This window comes from Drosophila gunungcola, assembly GCF_025200985.1.
Source record: "Drosophila gunungcola strain Sukarami chromosome 2R unlocalized genomic scaffold, Dgunungcola_SK_2 000004F, whole genome shotgun sequence".
NCBI classification, from domain to species: Eukaryota; Metazoa; Arthropoda; class Insecta; order Diptera; family Drosophilidae; genus Drosophila; species Drosophila gunungcola.
In genome coordinates, this window is record NW_026453167.1 from 3,159,606 (window position 1) to 3,178,710 (window position 19,105).

A 19,105-nucleotide genomic window follows, 5' to 3' on the forward strand; every position below is an offset into this window, starting at 1 on the left:
GCAACTAAAAATAGTCCAATGATATTTATAACCACTAAAGGGAAGCGACTAAAGTGGCATGCAAGGCAAAAAACAAAATATGAAAAGCAATTAACTTCGAGATTAATTTAAGCGCGCTTCAAACATTCAACAAAAATATTGAGCAACTAAAATAAACGGTAGGAAAGGGAGCCAAACAAAACACACACGGGTTAAATGAGAAATAATGCGGACACTGGAAGAAACTAGGAGGGGAAATAAAACGAAAAGAAAGGTTTTATGATCTTATAATCTTATAAATTATATAATGATTAAAACCATATCATGAATAATATAATGCTTATCCTTGTAGCTTATAACATCATATACCTTAAATTTAAATTATTCAACGAATTTCCTAAACATTGAAATTTGGTTTTATGTCAGTTTAATATTTGTTTTAAGAAAAAAGTGTTTAAAAAAATTAAAGATTGCACTTTGAGCACCAAGAACACATTTCTTAAGTTCTTCTCTTTTCCATGTAAATGCCGAAAGCGTTCAAAAGTTTTTTTTTTTAAATAAAAGTAAGACAAATAAAATAAAAGGTTAAAAACAAATTATAGAGTAACTTTTAAGCACCAAGAAATTTATTTCTTTAGTTATTTTCTTCTCCATATAATTGGCTTTAGGCTTCAAATGATTTTTGAGAAAAAAGCTAGTTTTGACAATAATGTATTTTTTTTTGTTAAAAGATTTAATGAACATTTATTTCCACCGTGGCAAAGTCCAGGAGCAGGGGAATGCCACAACTAGCGCCCTCGAAAGGCAAAATACTCTGTTTATCGCAGGGAAGCCGGCTCCTTCGGTGGCTGCCTCCGCTGTCCAGTTTGGGCCAACTCCCTGGCCAAGTTCTCGATGCCGAAGTGGCAGTGGAGTGGAGTGCACACGGCACATTGATTGAAAAAGATGAAAAGTGCATGAAATGCTATGCACTATTGGCAGCTGGGACTGGAACTTCGACTCTATAGTATACCACTACTATACCACTACTCTACTCGAATCGACTTCTCCTTCGGCGGACAAACAGACGGATGGACGGGGAATGAGTGGAGGTAGGCAATATTTAAACTAAAATGAACAAAAGATGCAAAGCGAAGCCGACACAATCTGTCGATGCTGATGACCAACAACGATGGCGATGATGAAGATCGTAATGAGCCGAGATCTGGGCCCAAAGGAATGGGAATGGGAATGGAAATGGGTCCACCGATCGGCCAGGTTTTTTTTTTTAGGAACGCGTCGTAGCGTGGCATGTTTACTTAACGAAACCAACTCATTCCATCTCCCAGTCCAGTTCCCATCTACCATATACCCATCATCCAGTCCAAGTCCCAGTCCCATGTAAAAAGCCACTTGAGCATTGGTCAGCCTCCGCTGTGGAAGTGACGGACCAATGGACCGACCAATGGACAAATGGACAAATCGACAGACAGATTCGACTGCTGAGGTCAAGTGTAGTTTTTAATTTTTTGTTTCAATATGCACATTCCCCCAGCGAGACTGTTCGCGCTGCTGTTCTTGTCCGTTGATGAATTATGTGAGGAAGTCTCCCCCCGAATCCCCGATTTACCAATTCTCCGATTCTTCGATTCTGTTGTCTTTAGCTTGAGGGGGCGAAGCGATCGAGTTGCTGGACGGGCTGCTTAAGTGGAGCCTAAGCCCCAGAATCACTTGATTCAAGGACAACAACAAAGGATATTTTCAACGACTTATAAATATTTATTTTAGAAAATTTATGTGCGATCGACAGGGAAGTTTATTAAAGGTGCAAGGTTATTGATCAATAAATTATAAGTCTTTTAGCAGCTCATTTTAGAAATAGTCGTATTTGGAAGTTTAAAGAAATTTTAATCAAAATGGTATTGTTAAATAAATGAAAGCTCTTTCAGAAATAGTCGCATTTGAACGTTTAAAGAAATTATATTCAAAGTAACTTTTAAATTACTTATTTTACTTGTATATAAAAATAATCTTAAGCATCTTATATTATTATTAAAGTAAGAACTACTATATTGATAAACTTTAAAATAATTACAAGTAATATAATTATTGAGTTTATAAATGAACATATTATATTTTGTTTCTTTCTTTTAAAAAATTAAGATATAATCATGGGATAAAAAGATTTATTTAATTACTAACAATTAAGTAACATTTTCTGACCCATTAGTAACAAAAACTTTTTTTTTGTTTTGCCAAACAACATGTACTATTTACAGCTTAGGAATTTTCTTTTCCTTTTCAGAATACTCGCCAAGCCATCTATAAATTCTGTGTCTCTCACAAAGCCTTCGCTTTCACGCTACTCTTCAAACCTCTTTCCAAACTTAACTTGCCAAAGGAAATTTCTAACCAATAACCAAACAAATTCACATCTAAGACATGCACTAAAATATGAGAAACTCAGACAAAATGCGTCGGTCAAACTGTAACATAAATCAAATGTCGCCCATTTTGGAGACGGTCCGAGCGCCGTTTGGTGTCAGTCATTTTGAAGGCGAAAAGGAGTCGTGCAGCTAAAAAGGAGTCGGGCGATAAAAATCGCTTCCTCATAAAAATTCCGCTAAAAATATTTCTAAGCTGGCTAAAGAGAAGAGGACCTAAAACCGACACCTTCCAACGGCTGCAAAATGTTGTTAAACAATGAAAATGCCCCGACTGCAGTGGAGCAAAGAGTTACGAGGAGTGGGTTTTTGAGTATGGGGGCCCAGAACTCCGGAGAAGGCGGACTGGCCAATGCCAATAAACTGTTGTTTATTTTCACTAGCGTCGGCGTCGCCGCAGCAGCGCATAAATACAAAAAGGAAAACTACAATATGCATCCATCACCGATGGCTCCAAGTCCAAGTGCAAGTCCCCAGCCATCGTCGTTGTCGTCGGCAATTTATCTTTGAAATCAGCGCCTGACTTCGCTTATATCTCTGTTTCCATCCTGCTTTTTTGTGGCATTTTTCCTTTGCTTGTAATTAGATACGCGCTAAAGCAACCCACACAAGCTCGAACAGGTGAGCAAAATCTACACAGGTGAAAATATAGCTTTAATTCTAGAATACCCAGTACAGTTTTTGAGGCATTCGAAATAAATATGAACTATATTGTGTATTAACTAGATATTAAATGTATCAAAAGTTCCAAGAACATGTCCTTTTTAAGTGCTTATTAAAGCAATACAAAAACCACTATTTATTAATTTCAAACGAAAGTTAAATAGAAACCATGTTAATTAATAAAAAACTTAAAAGCTGTAAAGTATTTTTTATTATTCTTAATAAACAGAGTTAGACTAAAGGCTTAGCAATTGTTTTGGTTTTTTTTTTGTTTCACAAATATGTAAACATTATTTTTAAGATTAACTCAATTATTTTTGAATATAAATATCTTTTTTGGATTTTTTGTAGATCATCAAAGTAAAATAAACTTCATAAAGTAAAGAGATTTTCAAATAACATATATATGTTATAATCTTAAAAGGTAAAACCCAATTTAAATTTTCTCTCTGTAGGCAATCGCGTTTGTTCTGCTGTGGGCGTGGTCGAGAATTAAGCTATATGGAAAGCCCAGCGATTGTCGGGTCTTCTAGGCTCTAGGTCCCAGTCCCAGTCCCACTTTCCCGCTTTCCAGCAGTCAAAGTCTTATTCCGAATCTGTGACTTTGCATGCGCAATCAGTGCAAACAGCCACCACCAAACCCCCTACCTCCTTTTGGGTTCGGACCTTGTTGAAGTGCTAAAATGCAAATGCAAATAGTTGGTTTGCCCCACCAATGTGTCTGCATTTGCATCTCTTCTTCTGTATCTGCATCTGCATCTGGCATTTTCTCAGTTAGTATTGCATCTTGCATTTCCAGCTCCATGTTGGTCAAATCATTTGACTTGTGGTTCTCGACTGGCTGTTGCACTTGTTGTTATGACTTTGTTATGTGGTGTTACCTCGGGTTAGGTGTGTTCGGTTCGGTTTGCTTTTGGTTTGGTTCTGGCCGGGTCTTGTGTGCTGCTGCCATTGTTCAGTAGGTCAGTCCTTGAGCTTTAAGTTGCTGCAAATTGACTCGAAAATATATGATTGGCGTATTTGTGACGTATAAATATTTCAACAGAAATTAACAAAGTTATTTTATAAAAAATTGGTTGGTCTTGTGATTCTTAATTAACTGAATTTAATACAATATTTTCCTTTAGCAACGATTATGATTTTGTACTCTATTTTCCATGAAAGTTAGCTCTTCAAAGTGGGGCACTAAAAGATAAACATATTTTTTTTTAAATTAAAAGTTTAAAATTGTATCATTAGTATATCATGTTTGAAGATTAAAAAACTTTAAATTACAAATTTAAAACGTTTTTGAAAATACCATACTTAGAACTCTTTCTTATAACCTAATTAAGGTTATTATAGTATATGGTATACCATATTTTATACACAACTTTTTTTTGTGAGGGTTTGTGTTTCCGGAAAAAACCGTGCTAAACAAAAATTATCTGACAATTGGGCAATGAAGTAAGATTTGTTCAGTTATCGAATCGACTGTGCAAATGCTATTAAAAATGTGAGAAAGCTTAACTATCACTGTTTAGTTATTGTCTAGTTCCCACCAAATTTACGGAATTTTTTCGCATGGCCATGTGGAATTTTCTAACGACTCTCTTAGGGTTTTGTAACGCATTTTAAAGCATTCGATTTTTATGGATTCACAGACGCATCACCAGCCATATTTACTGTCCTTTTTTTCTACGACTCTTACCCGATCGCAACCTCTGTTGACCCCGTGGCTTAAAGTTTACACATAAAAGTAAAAGCCTTTGCCATCGGCCAACGGCCAACGAAACCATGTTGGGTCAAGAAAACCCAATACACGGCACTCTGAAATCTATGCAAATGGAGAGACCCCCGATAGGAAAATATTTACCTAATTACCAGGCAAAACGGATGGAAACATATTTGCACGGCGGGCAAAAAAGGTTGACATCCAGCCAAGCTAAACGCTACGAAACTCCGCCACTTCGACGGTAGACAGATGCGAAAATTGACAGCTAACAGCGGAAAAAACAACAAAAGACAACGGCCGACGGCGAGTGTTAAAAACAAAAAGTTTCCACTAATAAGACGCAACAGTAGTGACTGCCAATTGAAGGTGTAATGGAAATGGAACTCTGGTTATTGGTATTGGTTGTTGGCTATTGGTCATTGGTAGTGCCCCCTACTAAGCCCCTCTTTACTATATATACCCATATCTATACCCATACGGTATGTCTGAGGACCGTCAAGTCATGCGACGCGTTGTTTACGCGGCATAATGAGTTATTAGAAAACGTTTAATAATTTGCATAAATCAACAGGCAACGCGATAAACTTGTACAGAAAATATGAAAACACAGATAGAGTTGGAAAAAATGAAAAAAAACGTAAATTAAATACGCACGAAATTTGACAAAAACAAGCGTGGACTGGGATACTAAAATCTAAGCGAAGTTTATAATACCGTTTTCTGGCCTTCGTGGTAAATTAAAAGTATTTTTTTTTTGTAATATTTAACAGGGACATAGTTTGAGTCATAAAAAGAAGAAGAAAAAACTGCCATTTACCTTACAAATATTAGGGAATCTACACCCACATTAATATAACGTAAATAAGTATTTTAAATGGGTTGATAGTAGGATAATTAAAATAAAATGTTTTTCCAATGAAATGTTTTGGTTCAAACACTTAAATTTTATAAACTACAAACGAACGAACTTAAATATTTAATCTTAAAGCAACTTCATCTGATAATCCAAAAACTTGTTTTCGGTTAGTGTATATTAAGTTACCCCACTAGTTCGTGATCTTGCTCCCAGTTTAGTCATATTTTTCGGCTTTTTTTTTCTTCTCATAAACGACGTTGACATTTTTGGTAAGCGCAATTGCCAAAAAAAAAGGAAAACATAATGCTAAAATGATTGGAGTAACCCGTGGAATTTTTTGGGTAAATAAATATCAAAGCGTTTTGTATGCTGTCCATGATAAGTATCATTGCTATGCGCAGTTATTATTCATAATTGTATTTTTCTTTATTTTTATGCCCGATTTGGGTACAAAGTTTAACTTGACTGTGAGTAAGAGAATATATTCGGGCTTTAATTTAAATTATTTGGCTATTAACCAGATAAGATACGCATAAAACAATAATGTCTTGGTGAATTCCCCAGAAATATACTAGAGATCAGGAATTTCAGAGTTTTGTTGAGAAAAAAGAAGAAAGGTGAGGAAACAAAATTCCATTGTTATCGCCGGCGTTTACTAAGGTCATAAAACCAAACCCAAACGACCATTTTAATATGATTTATTTGATGTCAACCCCTTTTGATCATAAATATTATCTATTTTTAGCTTCCGCAGTAAATTCACAGCACAAATAAGTTTGCAGGTATAATAAAATCATTTAATTTTAGAATCTTTCTTTTGTTTGCATAATTGTTTGTTTGACGACTCAACAAAATTTATTATTTTTTGGAAATAATGTTTGTTGTTTTAGCATGGTTATATTATTTATAAAACGAGTGAGCCGGATTTCTGCAGGAAATTGTTAATAAGCTTTAAGATAAATTATAAATAAAGTCATTTGTGCAAAATTTATATATCTTTTTTATCTACATTATTTGTTTTCAATATGTTAAATTTGAATTATTTTTTAAAGCTGGTTCCTAGTTGATTTCATGTTTGCCAAAGATATCTGTGGAATTCCTTGGATATCTCATCTGCAGCGCCATCTCATCTTTCCGATTGGTTAGATAGGTTTTTAACAAGGTGCGATAAACAACAAATTAATGCCCTCGCACGATGACAGACCCGCACAGTGAGCGCCAGAATTAAATTCCACATAGCGCTCGACGGGCGCCGATGGAAATGCGAAAGGAGCTGCTGGGAAAAGGGTTTTCGGTTTAGTCCGGGGAACAATTCATAATTGTCATTTATTTATTGCTCAGATATGGCGCGCTTGATTTTACGGGCGCTTATTAAAATGAATTTTTCAACACACAAGGAATCGTCGGCGGAGTCTGCATATCTTCGGATCTTGGGACCGTGGCCATCTGATAGGCCATTTGATCGAAAGCTTCGATATGTGAGTGGGCTATCTTCCCTCTCGTCCTGCCCCCAGCGTCCCTCTCTTTCGCTCCCTCGTCGGCGTGTTTTTATTACAAGCGAAGCGCCACCCGCTGCGCAGGCGTGTAACTTTTTTCCCTTTTTTTACGATGCTGTTTTCGCCGTTCGCCTTGTGCTGTGCTGTCCTTCGGATCGCTTTGTCTTTTGTCTAGGGCGGGTGGCTATCGCCCTCCCTTTCTAGTGGGTTCTCTCTCACTTTCTGCACTGCGGAAAAATCATACTGAATTTAGACCTATTTATTGAAATTAAGGTACTAACTTTTTGATATTTCAGATAGCAGCAAAATATATAGAATTTTAATCTGTAAACTTCTTGTTCGTCAATGGATAAAACATTGGATCGATAAATAAAATAATTTGTTTACTCAATTTAAAGAAGTTAAATTCACTTATTTTAAATATAACTTTTATTATTTATATCTTATTTTTAGAACATTGAAAACTCGTTTTAGTCATAAGTAAATGTTCCATAACATTTATTTGTAATAAAAAATATATCTTCACATTTTTGAATTCACTACTTTTTTCCACTGTAAACAATTTCGCAATTTGTTACTCCTGGCGTGTTCACACCATTAAAGACGGCCCAAAGAAAGAAGCTGTTTTGTTTCGTGGCGTTCAAATTAATAGGCCTCAGCCCTTAAGGATCTATGATTAATGAAGCGCGACTATCGCTGCCTTAATGCTGTCAATATATCACAATATGCACAAAACACTCGGCTAACCGATTACCGACCCCGGATCACATAAGGTGTCCATAATCCCAATTCCAATGCCAATCCCGAACCCGAACCCGATGATATTGCGTGTGCTGGACATCGCGTGAGTAATCAGCCGCATGTGGGTAATGATGATCTCTACTCTGCTGCTCCCTCCAACATCCATGATCCTGGCCAAAAAACAAAAGCGAAACCAATGCCAACAGCTTGACTCATTGCCACTTTGCAACATGTTGCTCGGTTCATGCAACATTCATTGCGTTGGCCAACTCAAACCTGTTGTTGTTTCTTTAATGGGTTTTTCAGTATCGCATGCGAGAGTGGCCAAATTTTAAGACAGAAACTGCTAGCCCAATCAACCCCCAGAAATCTAATTAAGGTGACCAGCATAAAATTTGTTCAAATGTTATGAAAAAAAAACGCTTGTTTAAATTCATATGCAATAATGATATATCCCCTTAATAAGCCACAATTTTTGCGTTGTATGTTTATCTTTAGATTGTTCGATTTTATACGAGTATAGATTACATATATTTTGAGAATTATCTTGTTGAGCCTCACCTTCTACAACAATTAACCACTGACTGGCACTGATAATCTTCTTCGTTCTTCTTGAAACGAGTGTGAACTTATAGATCCTTTAAGTAAGGTACTTCAAAGTTATTAAAGGTCGAATTTTAAGCTTTTAATTTGTTAAGAATATTATGTGTAAATATAATCATTTTAGCTCAACTATTGTTACTTAAGTTTTGAAAAACTCAACTTATTTACTCTGAACACACTTTAAATTTCTTTTGAAATCATATTTCTGCACGTCTTCTTAAAGTTAACCAAATCGGAATACTTTTAATTTTGTTTGTTTTGAACCATTTATATCTAAGTCCCCAAAAACTATAAGGTCTTTCAATGGAGCTTTTAGCAGCTTTTTAAGGACTGGAAATGGTCTCTCCATAATCATTAAAATAACCAAAAAAATGTTTACTGGTCAGTCAGAAATCAACCCCTAAGAAAAGGTCTTTGCTCTTTTTGCAAACTAAGAGTAGCACCAAGAAAGCATAAAGTCGCATGCAATTTTTTTTTGGTTAGACCGTTAGGCACTTCCTTTTCTCTTACTCTCTTTTTGGCTTCCGCAAACTTGAAAGAGCAAAAAGTTTTCTCTTTTACAATGGCAGCGCAGTCGGCGTCGCTGCTACAAGCTCCTGTTGCAATCAACTCGCTCTCATTGCGGTTGTTGTTGTTTCTTTCTTCCTCTTTCCCTGATTCTTCCTCTTCTTCTTCTTCTTATTAGCCTCAAGTGGAGAGTATATACACCGCCCCCCTTTCCCCAGAAACTATAAAACAAAAAAAAAAAAATAAAAACTGGCCGGTCTCAAAGTCTCCCGAGTATTTGTTCCAATAAGAAAAGCCAATGCTCTGCTTCAGTCGACGCTGGCAGCGGCAGCGACGTCGGCAGCGACTGCAGCAGAGGCAGCGAAATATATCGCATTTTGTTGGCCAGTTTCGCATCGCATTTAGTTGGGTTCGCAACAACAAAACATAACAAACCGCAGTCGCGAATCGGTTGGAAATCGCAATCGGAATCCAAACCAAAAAATAACGAACACAGCTCGAGTTTAATTAACTAAACAATAACATTGAAAAATAAACCACAAAATAATCTATTTAAAATCCTTTAACAAAAGTGAATTATGCTAATAGCTTGGACTTAAATAAAATAAATAATAAATATTTTTAGTGTTTGTGTGCATTGGAGCTTAACACCTTGTTGGCCACCCTTGTAGTTTTCATTTCATTTGTTTTCTTGCGGTCGTTATGTCGGAGAAAAACGTTTTTGCCCGCATTCATTCGAGCCTTTTAAGCCGTTTAGGCAGGATCTGAAGGAATAGACGAAAAACGAACCCCTTTTTGGCTTAGCTGGCAGGACTTAAAGTATGGGTTTCCTTTTCAAACTTTCGGGGGATGGTCAAGTGATTCATAAATAGGTGGAAAAGTTATGGCCACAGTGCGCTCTACCACAAGTGAACTTAATCGTAAGCTAAAGAAGTTATTATTTTTTTAACAGCAGTTAAATTTTTTTTAATTGTAGATTTTAAAGAAACAGACAATTTTATAAAAAGAAATCTAAATTTCTTTAAGAACTATTAATAATGTTTTCAAATGCACTTGTTTTTGAAAATGTTTTACTTAACATGCATATGAAAATGAACAGAGTAATTTTTTGTTTACAAAATTTAACATCTTATTTTGTGTTTCCTTTATTACTTTATTTATTTTGTTTTCTTATTTTGTATTACTTTTAGTGAACTCATCTAAAATGCTCAGTATTTTTTTAAAAAATAATGTTAATGCTCTTAAAGGTTCAAATTTGTTATAAATTTGTTATAAAATGTTTGTTATACATTTCTAAAGTATAAGTTATAGACCTATAGTATTTATTATCGTTTAAGAGCTGCTCAATTATCATCTGATCTTAGATTCTCAACATATATTTTAGGATAATCCCAAAGCTCTTAAGTCTCTGTCGAAGTCCTGGTTAAGAATTAGTTTCTCCTTCGCAGGACACACACGTGTTGTTGGCTTTCTCTTAGGCAACTATTCTTTCTCTTTGCGCAGTGGCGCAGCTGGTGTTCTGCTCTTCGACCGGTTTTCCATCTCACCGAATCTCTCGGCTTCTCCGTTTCTCTCAGTGTTGCTCTCCACTGTAAAGTTTTGACACTTGTGACATTTTTGACACACAAATCAATTGTTACGTGAATTTTCAGCGCTGCAGCAGCACAGGCAGCAGCGCCCAGCGACATCGGGTAAACGCTCATAAAATCGGGTAAAAAAATTGAAACAAAAAATTCTACAATTTTTTTCGCTGTTTGTAAAAGTCTTAGCGAAATGTTGTCAGCCGCTAAAGTGTGATTTTCGCCGTGTATTCGAGCCCAAAAACGTTGCCTACTTTCGTGCGCTGCGTGTGTGTGACATAATTTGCTGTTCACCGAGAACTTTAATTTAAGGATTCCCCGACAGAAGAGCCTCGCTATCGTGACCTCAGAGTGCATAACACACCACTCGCCCGAACCTCCCCCTTTTTTGGGGCCTTCTTTCTGCTGCAAATCGATTTCTGTTTCCGGCATTTTTCACGTGGCTGCTGCTTTCCCCCTTCACTGAGCGAAAAGTTGTCTTAAAAATTGGGGTATACAATTCTGAATCAAGGGGTTTTACATTTATAACTATAGTTTAAAACAGTAACCCCAGAATTGAATAGCTAGGAACTTTATGGGCTTTGCATATTTTTCCAAGTTATTTTACTCAGAAAACTATTATGTTCTTAGCTTTTACTAATTTTAAATAACTTTGACTATGAGTTTCAGTTCTAAAGGCTTTTAATAGAAATTATTATTTTTTCCTAATGATTTTAATATTAGTCTTTGAAGCTTAATTACTTTCACAAGTTCAGGTTTTTTAAAAAAACTATGTGCAATTTAAGTTCACGTCCTTTAAAAAAAATACAAAAACAAAGTGCTTAAAAAAGTTTATTTAAAAAAAAAAAATTTTGCAAAAGTTAAGTGACTAAGGCAAACGATTCTTTGAGACCAAACTAATTTCAAAAGTATAGATAAAAAAATGGATCCTTAAACTTTTTGCTTGTAATTTGTTATGGAAAACCGAAAACCCATCCTGGAAAACAAATGCCTGGTATTTATAGCATTTTTTCTCAGTGCTTCCATCGTCTGTTTCGTGCAGTTTTGGCATTTTGCTGCCGTTCTGGCTTTCCCGCTGTTGTTGTTGCCGCCTAACGATTTTTCCCGCAAACAACACGGCGGACTGAAACGTGTCAAGCCAAAGGAAAAGCCAAAATGAAAAGCCCAACGGGCGGCGAGAGAAATGAGAGAACATTAACAGCAAGGTGGCAGTCGTAAATCGCGAATCGTAAACACATTTTTTTTGGGCTCTGCGGGTAGCCAGCTGAAAGTAACAGTCAGCCTGGTTTATCGGAATCGTTTTTGATTTCCTGCCTTTGGCCTGTTTTCCGTAGTCCGTATTCTATAGTCCGTATTCCGTGCTCCGTACTTTGCTGCTTCTTGCCACTTCCATTCGCTTTTGGGGGTTTTCCTGGTCGCTCGGTTTCGGTTTCGGTTACGGTTACGGTTTCAATTTCAGTCAGTCAGCTGCTGCTTTTCACGTGGCACGTGTCGTATGAGTAATATTTTTTCGGGGGCCCCTTTTTCGTTGCTTGCAGTCGCCACAACACCACTACTCAAGAAAATAACAATAATCAAAGACTGTTTAATTGATATATCAACTGACACAAATTAATAAAGTGCTTAAATCAATCGCAATTGCAAAGTGTTCAAAATTCTTAGGCCTAATACCAAAAAAAAATATATATATACCCACATAATCGCTAAAAGACGTTGAAAATTTGGCCCCCAAAATCGATTCACCGAAATCGCATTCTAAATGTTCGACTGGATTGAATTTAACAAAGAAGCGTAGACGAAATACGAATGCAAATTAGATGCAAAATAAATGGGTAAAATGAGGTCAAGTAAATACGATGTAAGTATGCAATTTTATAATGTTAAATTAATATAATGGAGTTGTATAAGAAATTTAATAGATGTAGTGTGCAATGAACGTATTTTAAACAATAAAACCATTTTAACCAATTAAACAATAATGCTAATAATAGAATACATTTTATATTAAAACACTTAACACTTAGTAAGAACACTTACAATTCCTTTACTCTTTAAAATTCCCGCACTGATAAAAATAATAGAACAGTACAATAATAAAAATCAAAGCGATACTATGTTTCTTTACCCATCAGTATGGTAAATGAGGTTGTTATTTTATTGTTTAATATATTTGAAGTTTAGTTATTTCACTCTCCTGCTTAGTTACTAAAGTTATTAAGCTCGCCAGAATGGACTTTCACTAACTTCCTCAAATTGGCCATAAATCCTGGCCTTTCGATTGGCAATTACCAACCGTCTGGCCAAAGCCAATTGAAGGTTATGCCATCGCATCCAGACTCCAGGTGGGCAACTCAGATGGTCAGCTGGTCAGCGAACCAAAAATTTACATAATCACTTAACTCATGGCCCACATTTCAGGTGATTATCATCATGGGTCGGCGGAGAAACAATGCCCGGCCAAAGATCTGCACATAAATTAAGTCGAGAAACGGAAAACGGACGAACTGAGCTGTCTGCCCTTAATCTTGAATTACAAATCGAGTGCAATTATCCGACGGCTGCAATGAGTCTCTCGAATTGGTTCTTGGTTCCCCTGGGGGCCTCTCAGCAATTTGTTTTCACACTTTACGATTTGCATGGCCGGATCAATGTTTTCGATAAGCGTCGACAAGGTTTCTTTGGGAGTAGAAACCTGGTTTTTGGTCTCCCCATTCTCTAGTCTCCCGTACTCCAGCGACTTACAGCGACTTCCACCGACATTTGCGTGCAGACTTCTTACCACTTGCCTCACGGCGCTACTGTGTGCGCCTTTAAATTTCGCATTTAATTGATTTGTCAACACAAATGTCCGTCGCGGCTTCCTGGCCAACTAAGCCGCTTATTCGCAGCGACTTGGCCTAAACACTCGAGTTATGCCGGCATAAATTGCCGACTTTAGTCTTTGCCTGGAAAAAACGAAAGTCGAGTGCTGCTGGCCGAGGGCCAAAAGATATAGTACTTCAAATACAGACTTCAAAGGCGCATCGGCGCATCGCTAACTGCAATCATCAATCATATAATAAAAAGCGGGGAAAAGTGTATCTTTGGTCACTCAATCCACTAAAAAGTTGCAAACTCATGGCTGCAAATGCTTCTTGATTTCGAATCCAGAGCTTCAGGGCTCTTCTGTGTGGGCGCATTTTACGTGCTTGTACTTGTGATTCTCAATGGGATGCACTCTTATGGGGAGTAAGTTTGTATTGGCACAGTGGCAAGGGGCTTTCAAAATATTTGAATGCCTACAGAACATGATTTATGGGAGGAACTTAGAGAAATTAATTATCGTTGATTTTAATACGAATTTGATATACATTTTAAAAGGAGAAGTACAAATGACACTTGAGAACAATGCAATACAGTTCAAATTTATTAATTTTATTATTTTTTCGAAGTTTTTAAACATAAAACTTCTCTAAATGTTATTTTAATAATAAGTTCTCACTCCTAATACAATACATTATTTAAATGTTTTTATTAAAAAAAAGAGTCCTGTTTAAACCTAATTATGAGGTTTCTTATAAAAATTTGAGCTGTACTATTTTCTCTTATAAATATATTTGAGCAAAACTATTCAAGTTATACAGTTAACTTTAAGGGCACATTCTATTGAACTGTAACTCAGAACTATGAATAACTAAGATACTTATATTTGAATTAAAAATAATTAAATATGGTTTTATTGCACAGGTAGTGCCACTGTATTTGCGCCATTGTCTCCTGACACTTGGCGACATTCTTGATTTCTCTTTTATTTTTAGGTAGCGCCAGTGCGCCCTCCCTGAATCTGAATTATGTTGTCATGTCCCCCGGCTCTTTGTTTTGCTTTTTGCTCCGTTTGGCTTTGTCTTTTGGCTTTGTCGGTTGGCTTTTCGATTTCTGACTTTCTGGCTTTCTGGCTTTCTGCAAAATGCGAACACGCGCCTCAGCACGTGGGCGAAAAATGTCTGTCTCTCTTTTCTGTGCCATTTTTCGGTGGGGGAGCTCCATCTGTGCGGCGCTTATTAATTGTGTGCGAATGTTTGCACAATTTGTCAATATTATCGCACAAAACATGACCATTGGCAGCCGCCCCCGCACTTCCCCCCAGCCCCCTTCTTACATCTTGTTCAGCTACCAAAAATGGTTGGCCAAAGTGATTTGTGATTTATGAGTTCAGTCGATTTTCGCTCGCAATATCTAATGGGATGTGGCGGGAGCGATTGTCACCCTTTTTTTTGAACACAAAAAATATAATTAACACGTTTACAATGGCAGCATAATCTGCATTTGAAATAAAGACCATTAAAACCAGAAAAAATGAGCAAATCATTAAAAATGTTGATTGTTGTTTAAAATGCACTTATATTTAGTTTGAAGCTTTCTTCTTAATTAAAATCATTCGAATCTTAGCCAAATACATATAAGATAAAATACGAACAAGATTCACAATTACATTTTTTTAATATTTTTGCCTATTAAAAACTATTTTAATATTAAAAACTAATATAATACTTAGCTAATAGTATTAACAGGCACAACTGGTTAAATATATAATAACGATTTGATTGCTTTTTTAAGATCACAATGATAATATTTCTTCTCTGTGCACCAATCTCGCTCTCTCTGTCTGTCAGCCGCAATCTATATATATATATATCTATTCTATCTGTGGCTCGGTCTTTGGCCTGGGGGCTTGACTATTTGCTAATTCCCCAGCCCACCACCCCGCTCACGTCTGGCAATATGCTTTACGACTTTATAATGCCTGGTTAATTGGGTCAACCAGCTCGAGGGGGAGTGGTGGGGGAGGGGAGGGGAGGAGAGGGAAAGGGGGAGGAGTCAACGCATGTTTCAAATGTTTGATAAACGCGTTGTGGCATTGCCTCCTGACACCACTCATACATATTAATGCCAAACCCCCGTTTTGGCCGTCTATTTGCTGCCTGGTAGCCAACTGGGTATTTTGTACAAAGTCGGCTAAAAACCCACAGTACAAACCGACGGAATCGGGAGCTGGAACCTGGGATCTATAGTTGGCTACTTTATTTGAGTGGGCGTTTTGTTGCTAAAAGGAGCGTTGATTGGTAGCTCCTGTCCTGAGCTGTCAAATCGGTAGTGTAACTTTAAGGAACTAAAAACAGGAAATTGAATTAACAGAAAAATGTTTTCTTATATACATTGCTTTTATTTTCTTTTTTTTTTCCTTTCTAAAAAATTTGACTTTACTAATAAATGTAAAATTAAATACCCTGTTGCATCTTTAAAAAAAACTCAGTATTGAGCTTTTTCTTTCCTCTTTTGCCACACAACCTATTTGATTACCTTATAAACGGTTTTTCCTGCACCGGATTCGGGTAATTTCAAAATTAAGTGTCCCATGTAAGGGGCGTCTCCGTTGGGTCGACTTAATAGAAAGCGAAAACTCGACAATTTTCCACGAGTTCCACAACTCGCTGGCTGTTAAGCCGCGAAAGTAAATAATCCAATTATCGCACACATGCGCGCCCATAGCATAAATAAAATCATTTGATAAGACAAGCCATAGACCAAGGAGGCCGAAGACTGTATACCGAAGACTGAAGACCGAAGAGCGAAGACTGAAGACGGCAGACGGAAGACTGAAGACCGAAGACCAGGCGGGAAAATTGCATAAACATGTTTGGGTGCCGCTCACTGAGGAAGTAAGTCAGTCAGATGAGAGTCGACTTTGCATTTGAAATATGCTGCATTAATATGCCGATAAATATTTGCCAGCCATCGTGCGACTCTCTTCGGATCTTCGGCTATATAGCTATACGGCTGTATGGCCATATAGCTGGCCAACAACTCAATTAGATGGCAGACAGGGATGGTTGCGACGCGGGGAGGTGAGGTCTGAAATTAAATGGCATAAAATATTTCCGCGAATGATCATCAGCCGATCCCGATTACAATCGTGATCATCATCATGGGCAGACTTGGTGCAACTTTGTCGCCTCTTGAGTGGAGTTTCCCTTGAAATTGCTAGTTTTTAATCGGGGATGTTGGGTACGATAAAGCAATGATTATTAACCATGCTGTGAAAAAAATATTTAAGAGCTCAATTTTTAATACATTTTTTTTACAATTTTAGTTATTGTTCCTTTACTTTTTCTGTAAATTAAAGGTAATGTTTATTTATTTATTTCTTATTATAAAAACTAGTTTCCGTTTCTAGGCTTTTGTAAGATTTATAAAATAAATTTAACTTTTATGTTAAAATTTATTTGGTTACCTCTTGTTAAACTTATAATTTACCACTTTAAGTTCCTTTAGTATAATAAGAAGAGCTCTTTAGAATGTTTTAGTTGAAAATGTACATCTGATTAAAACTTTGTAATTAAAACAGACCAATGAAAACTGATTTAAATAATGAAATTTAATTTTTCATTTATCATTTATGACTATTACTGTTTAAATTTAATTCATATTTTATATTGCCGAAAAAATGAGTTTAACATTTGTGACTATTGTTTTGTTTTTATTATTTTACTGGGTATCCATAGGTCGATTCCCCAAAAACAAAAGGCGACTCCCCTTTTCGATTCCCCCCATCCGTGTGCATTGTGTCAATGTCAGCGATGTCTCTCCATCTTTCCATCTGCGTCTGCATGGCGTGTCAACAATTTGACAGACATTCATCAGCGTTCGCCACTTCGGAGCTGCCTGTGTCGCATACTCAATCAGCCGGGGGAAGTCAGAGTTGGAGTTCCATTCGGGGGCCCAGTTGGAGTCCTATTCCAAGTCCCCAGTTGTCATTTGTGCGGCGTGGCTTTTGCCTTTGTGCCGCGTGCGCATAATTGATTTCTTCGCGGCGATTCGCTGGTTGTTCGCTGGTCAGCTGCCAGTGTTCTCCTGCTGCCGTTGTCATATTAATGTCAAAAAGATTGCACTTGATCATGAGTTGCGTGTTTGCCAATTTGTACACACACTGAGCGGGGCTCAGAAGAACCAAGAATGGAGAACGTGGGCAGCAGAAGAATCCGATGGAGAAGCATGGGAAAGCCGAGTGAAAGGAGTGCGGAGTGTGATGCACTTCTGTTCGTGGGCGTTATTTCAACACCATGGGAAAATATTTTCACAACTCTCGCCGCTCGACTGCCATTTGTAATGGCTTTTAAGCCCCAGGCCAGCAAAATACAATAATGATATTGCTAAATATAAACACACAATTGGCAATATTTATCGATTAAATACCAAAATACCAGGTGGGTCTAGACATCCACTAAAAATAAAACGTGCGTCAAGTATTTTATCGCCGGCGATCACATGTCTTGCCTCGATTTTTGTTTTGCATTCCACGGGGCATTACTGACCTAAGCTACCCAAATAATGAATGGGCGTGAATCAGGGCTAAAATGTATAAATAAAAAGGTCTAGGGAGGAATTTTTATGTTTCCCATGAAGCAGGTGTAGGATATAACACCGTAGCTTAGTTCAAAGGCTAACTAAAATTCCTTGAATAGCTAAAATACAAACAATTTATTTGTTTTGCAAAAACTTAAAGCCTCTGTTCAAATGTTGTTTTTTTAATTAACAATAAATTACTTAACCAAACAGTTAATACATTCACCTTTATTGCAACTTCCAGACCCAATTATTTCCCTTTCAATTAAGCCCGTTCTAAATGCTAGTTCCACCCTTTCAACGACTTCCGCCAAACACTTGATGATATGTTCTGCCAAAGCTCAATTGCCATTTAATTACTTCATTTAACAATACCAATAACAACAGCACTTCCACTGAGGGCGCCTCAAATTGCATTTGCACATGTTGAATGCAATTACAGGCCAAGCATTTAGACGCCAATAATTATTAGATATTTATATGCAGTCAAGAGGGGCAACAACAAGTGAGTTTGCCAGACGCTAAAAGCCAAAGTCGTGGTGATTTCGAAGGGGGGAGGTTCTGTGAAAGGGGGAGTCACCTCCCCCGCACATTGACATTGAATTGCATCTGTTCGAATCTCTAACTGCAAAGTGCCATCAGACGTTAGGATGAGATTGTTCCCCATTTCTACCCCTCCCAATGTGCCATATCCCCCTTTATCGTTCATTGTCATCGGAACTTACATAGCTTAAGTTGTTTGTGCTCTGTGTGGCTCTTAGCACTCACTTTACTAAATGACAATTTGAGCGGCGATGATGTTAATGATGCTTTTAACTTTGGGATTCAATGAAAATTTAATTTGATTGTAAGAGGCTGATGGGAACTTGACTTGTTTGGACATGGGGAAAGTAATTTGGTAGTTTATATTCTGTTAAGTTTGTTTTTTACAATTTTTAAATTACTTAATATTAATATATCCTCAAATGATTTTTTTGTACCATTGTTTTTATATATTTAATTTCATCATTATATCATTAACCATTTCATTGAATCTCAGATATTTTTTTACCAAGTTAACTACTTCTTAGGACTGGACTTTAGTGTTCATACTAACCAAAAGTTCCCGTTCAGCACCTTAAATAATAAAGTACTACCCCACATTCTCAAAACACCTTAGA

The 19,105-nt window shown here is 36.9% G+C and overlaps 1 protein-coding gene across 4 annotated transcripts in view; it reads left to right on the top strand.

The window, feature by feature from the left end:
- The first annotated feature begins 9,572 nt into the window (after window positions 1-9,572).
- The window catches only part of LOC128254040 (uncharacterized protein DDB_G0271670), a 62,504-nt gene continuing 52,971 nt past the window's right edge, over window positions 9,573-19,105 (top strand). The window contains exons 1-2 of one of the 4 annotated variants that reach the window (XM_052982814.1): window positions 9,573-9,902; window positions 12,101-12,420. In XM_052982814.1, the coding sequence (XP_052838774.1) occupies window positions 12,419-12,420 (2 nt within the window). In that variant the 5' untranslated portion in view covers window positions 9,573-9,902; window positions 12,101-12,418. Of the gene's footprint in view, window positions 9,903-10,351; window positions 10,694-11,484; window positions 12,421-19,105 lie in introns of those variants that run through there. The other 3 variants (XM_052982811.1, XM_052982812.1, XM_052982813.1) reach the window with 3 other exon arrangements.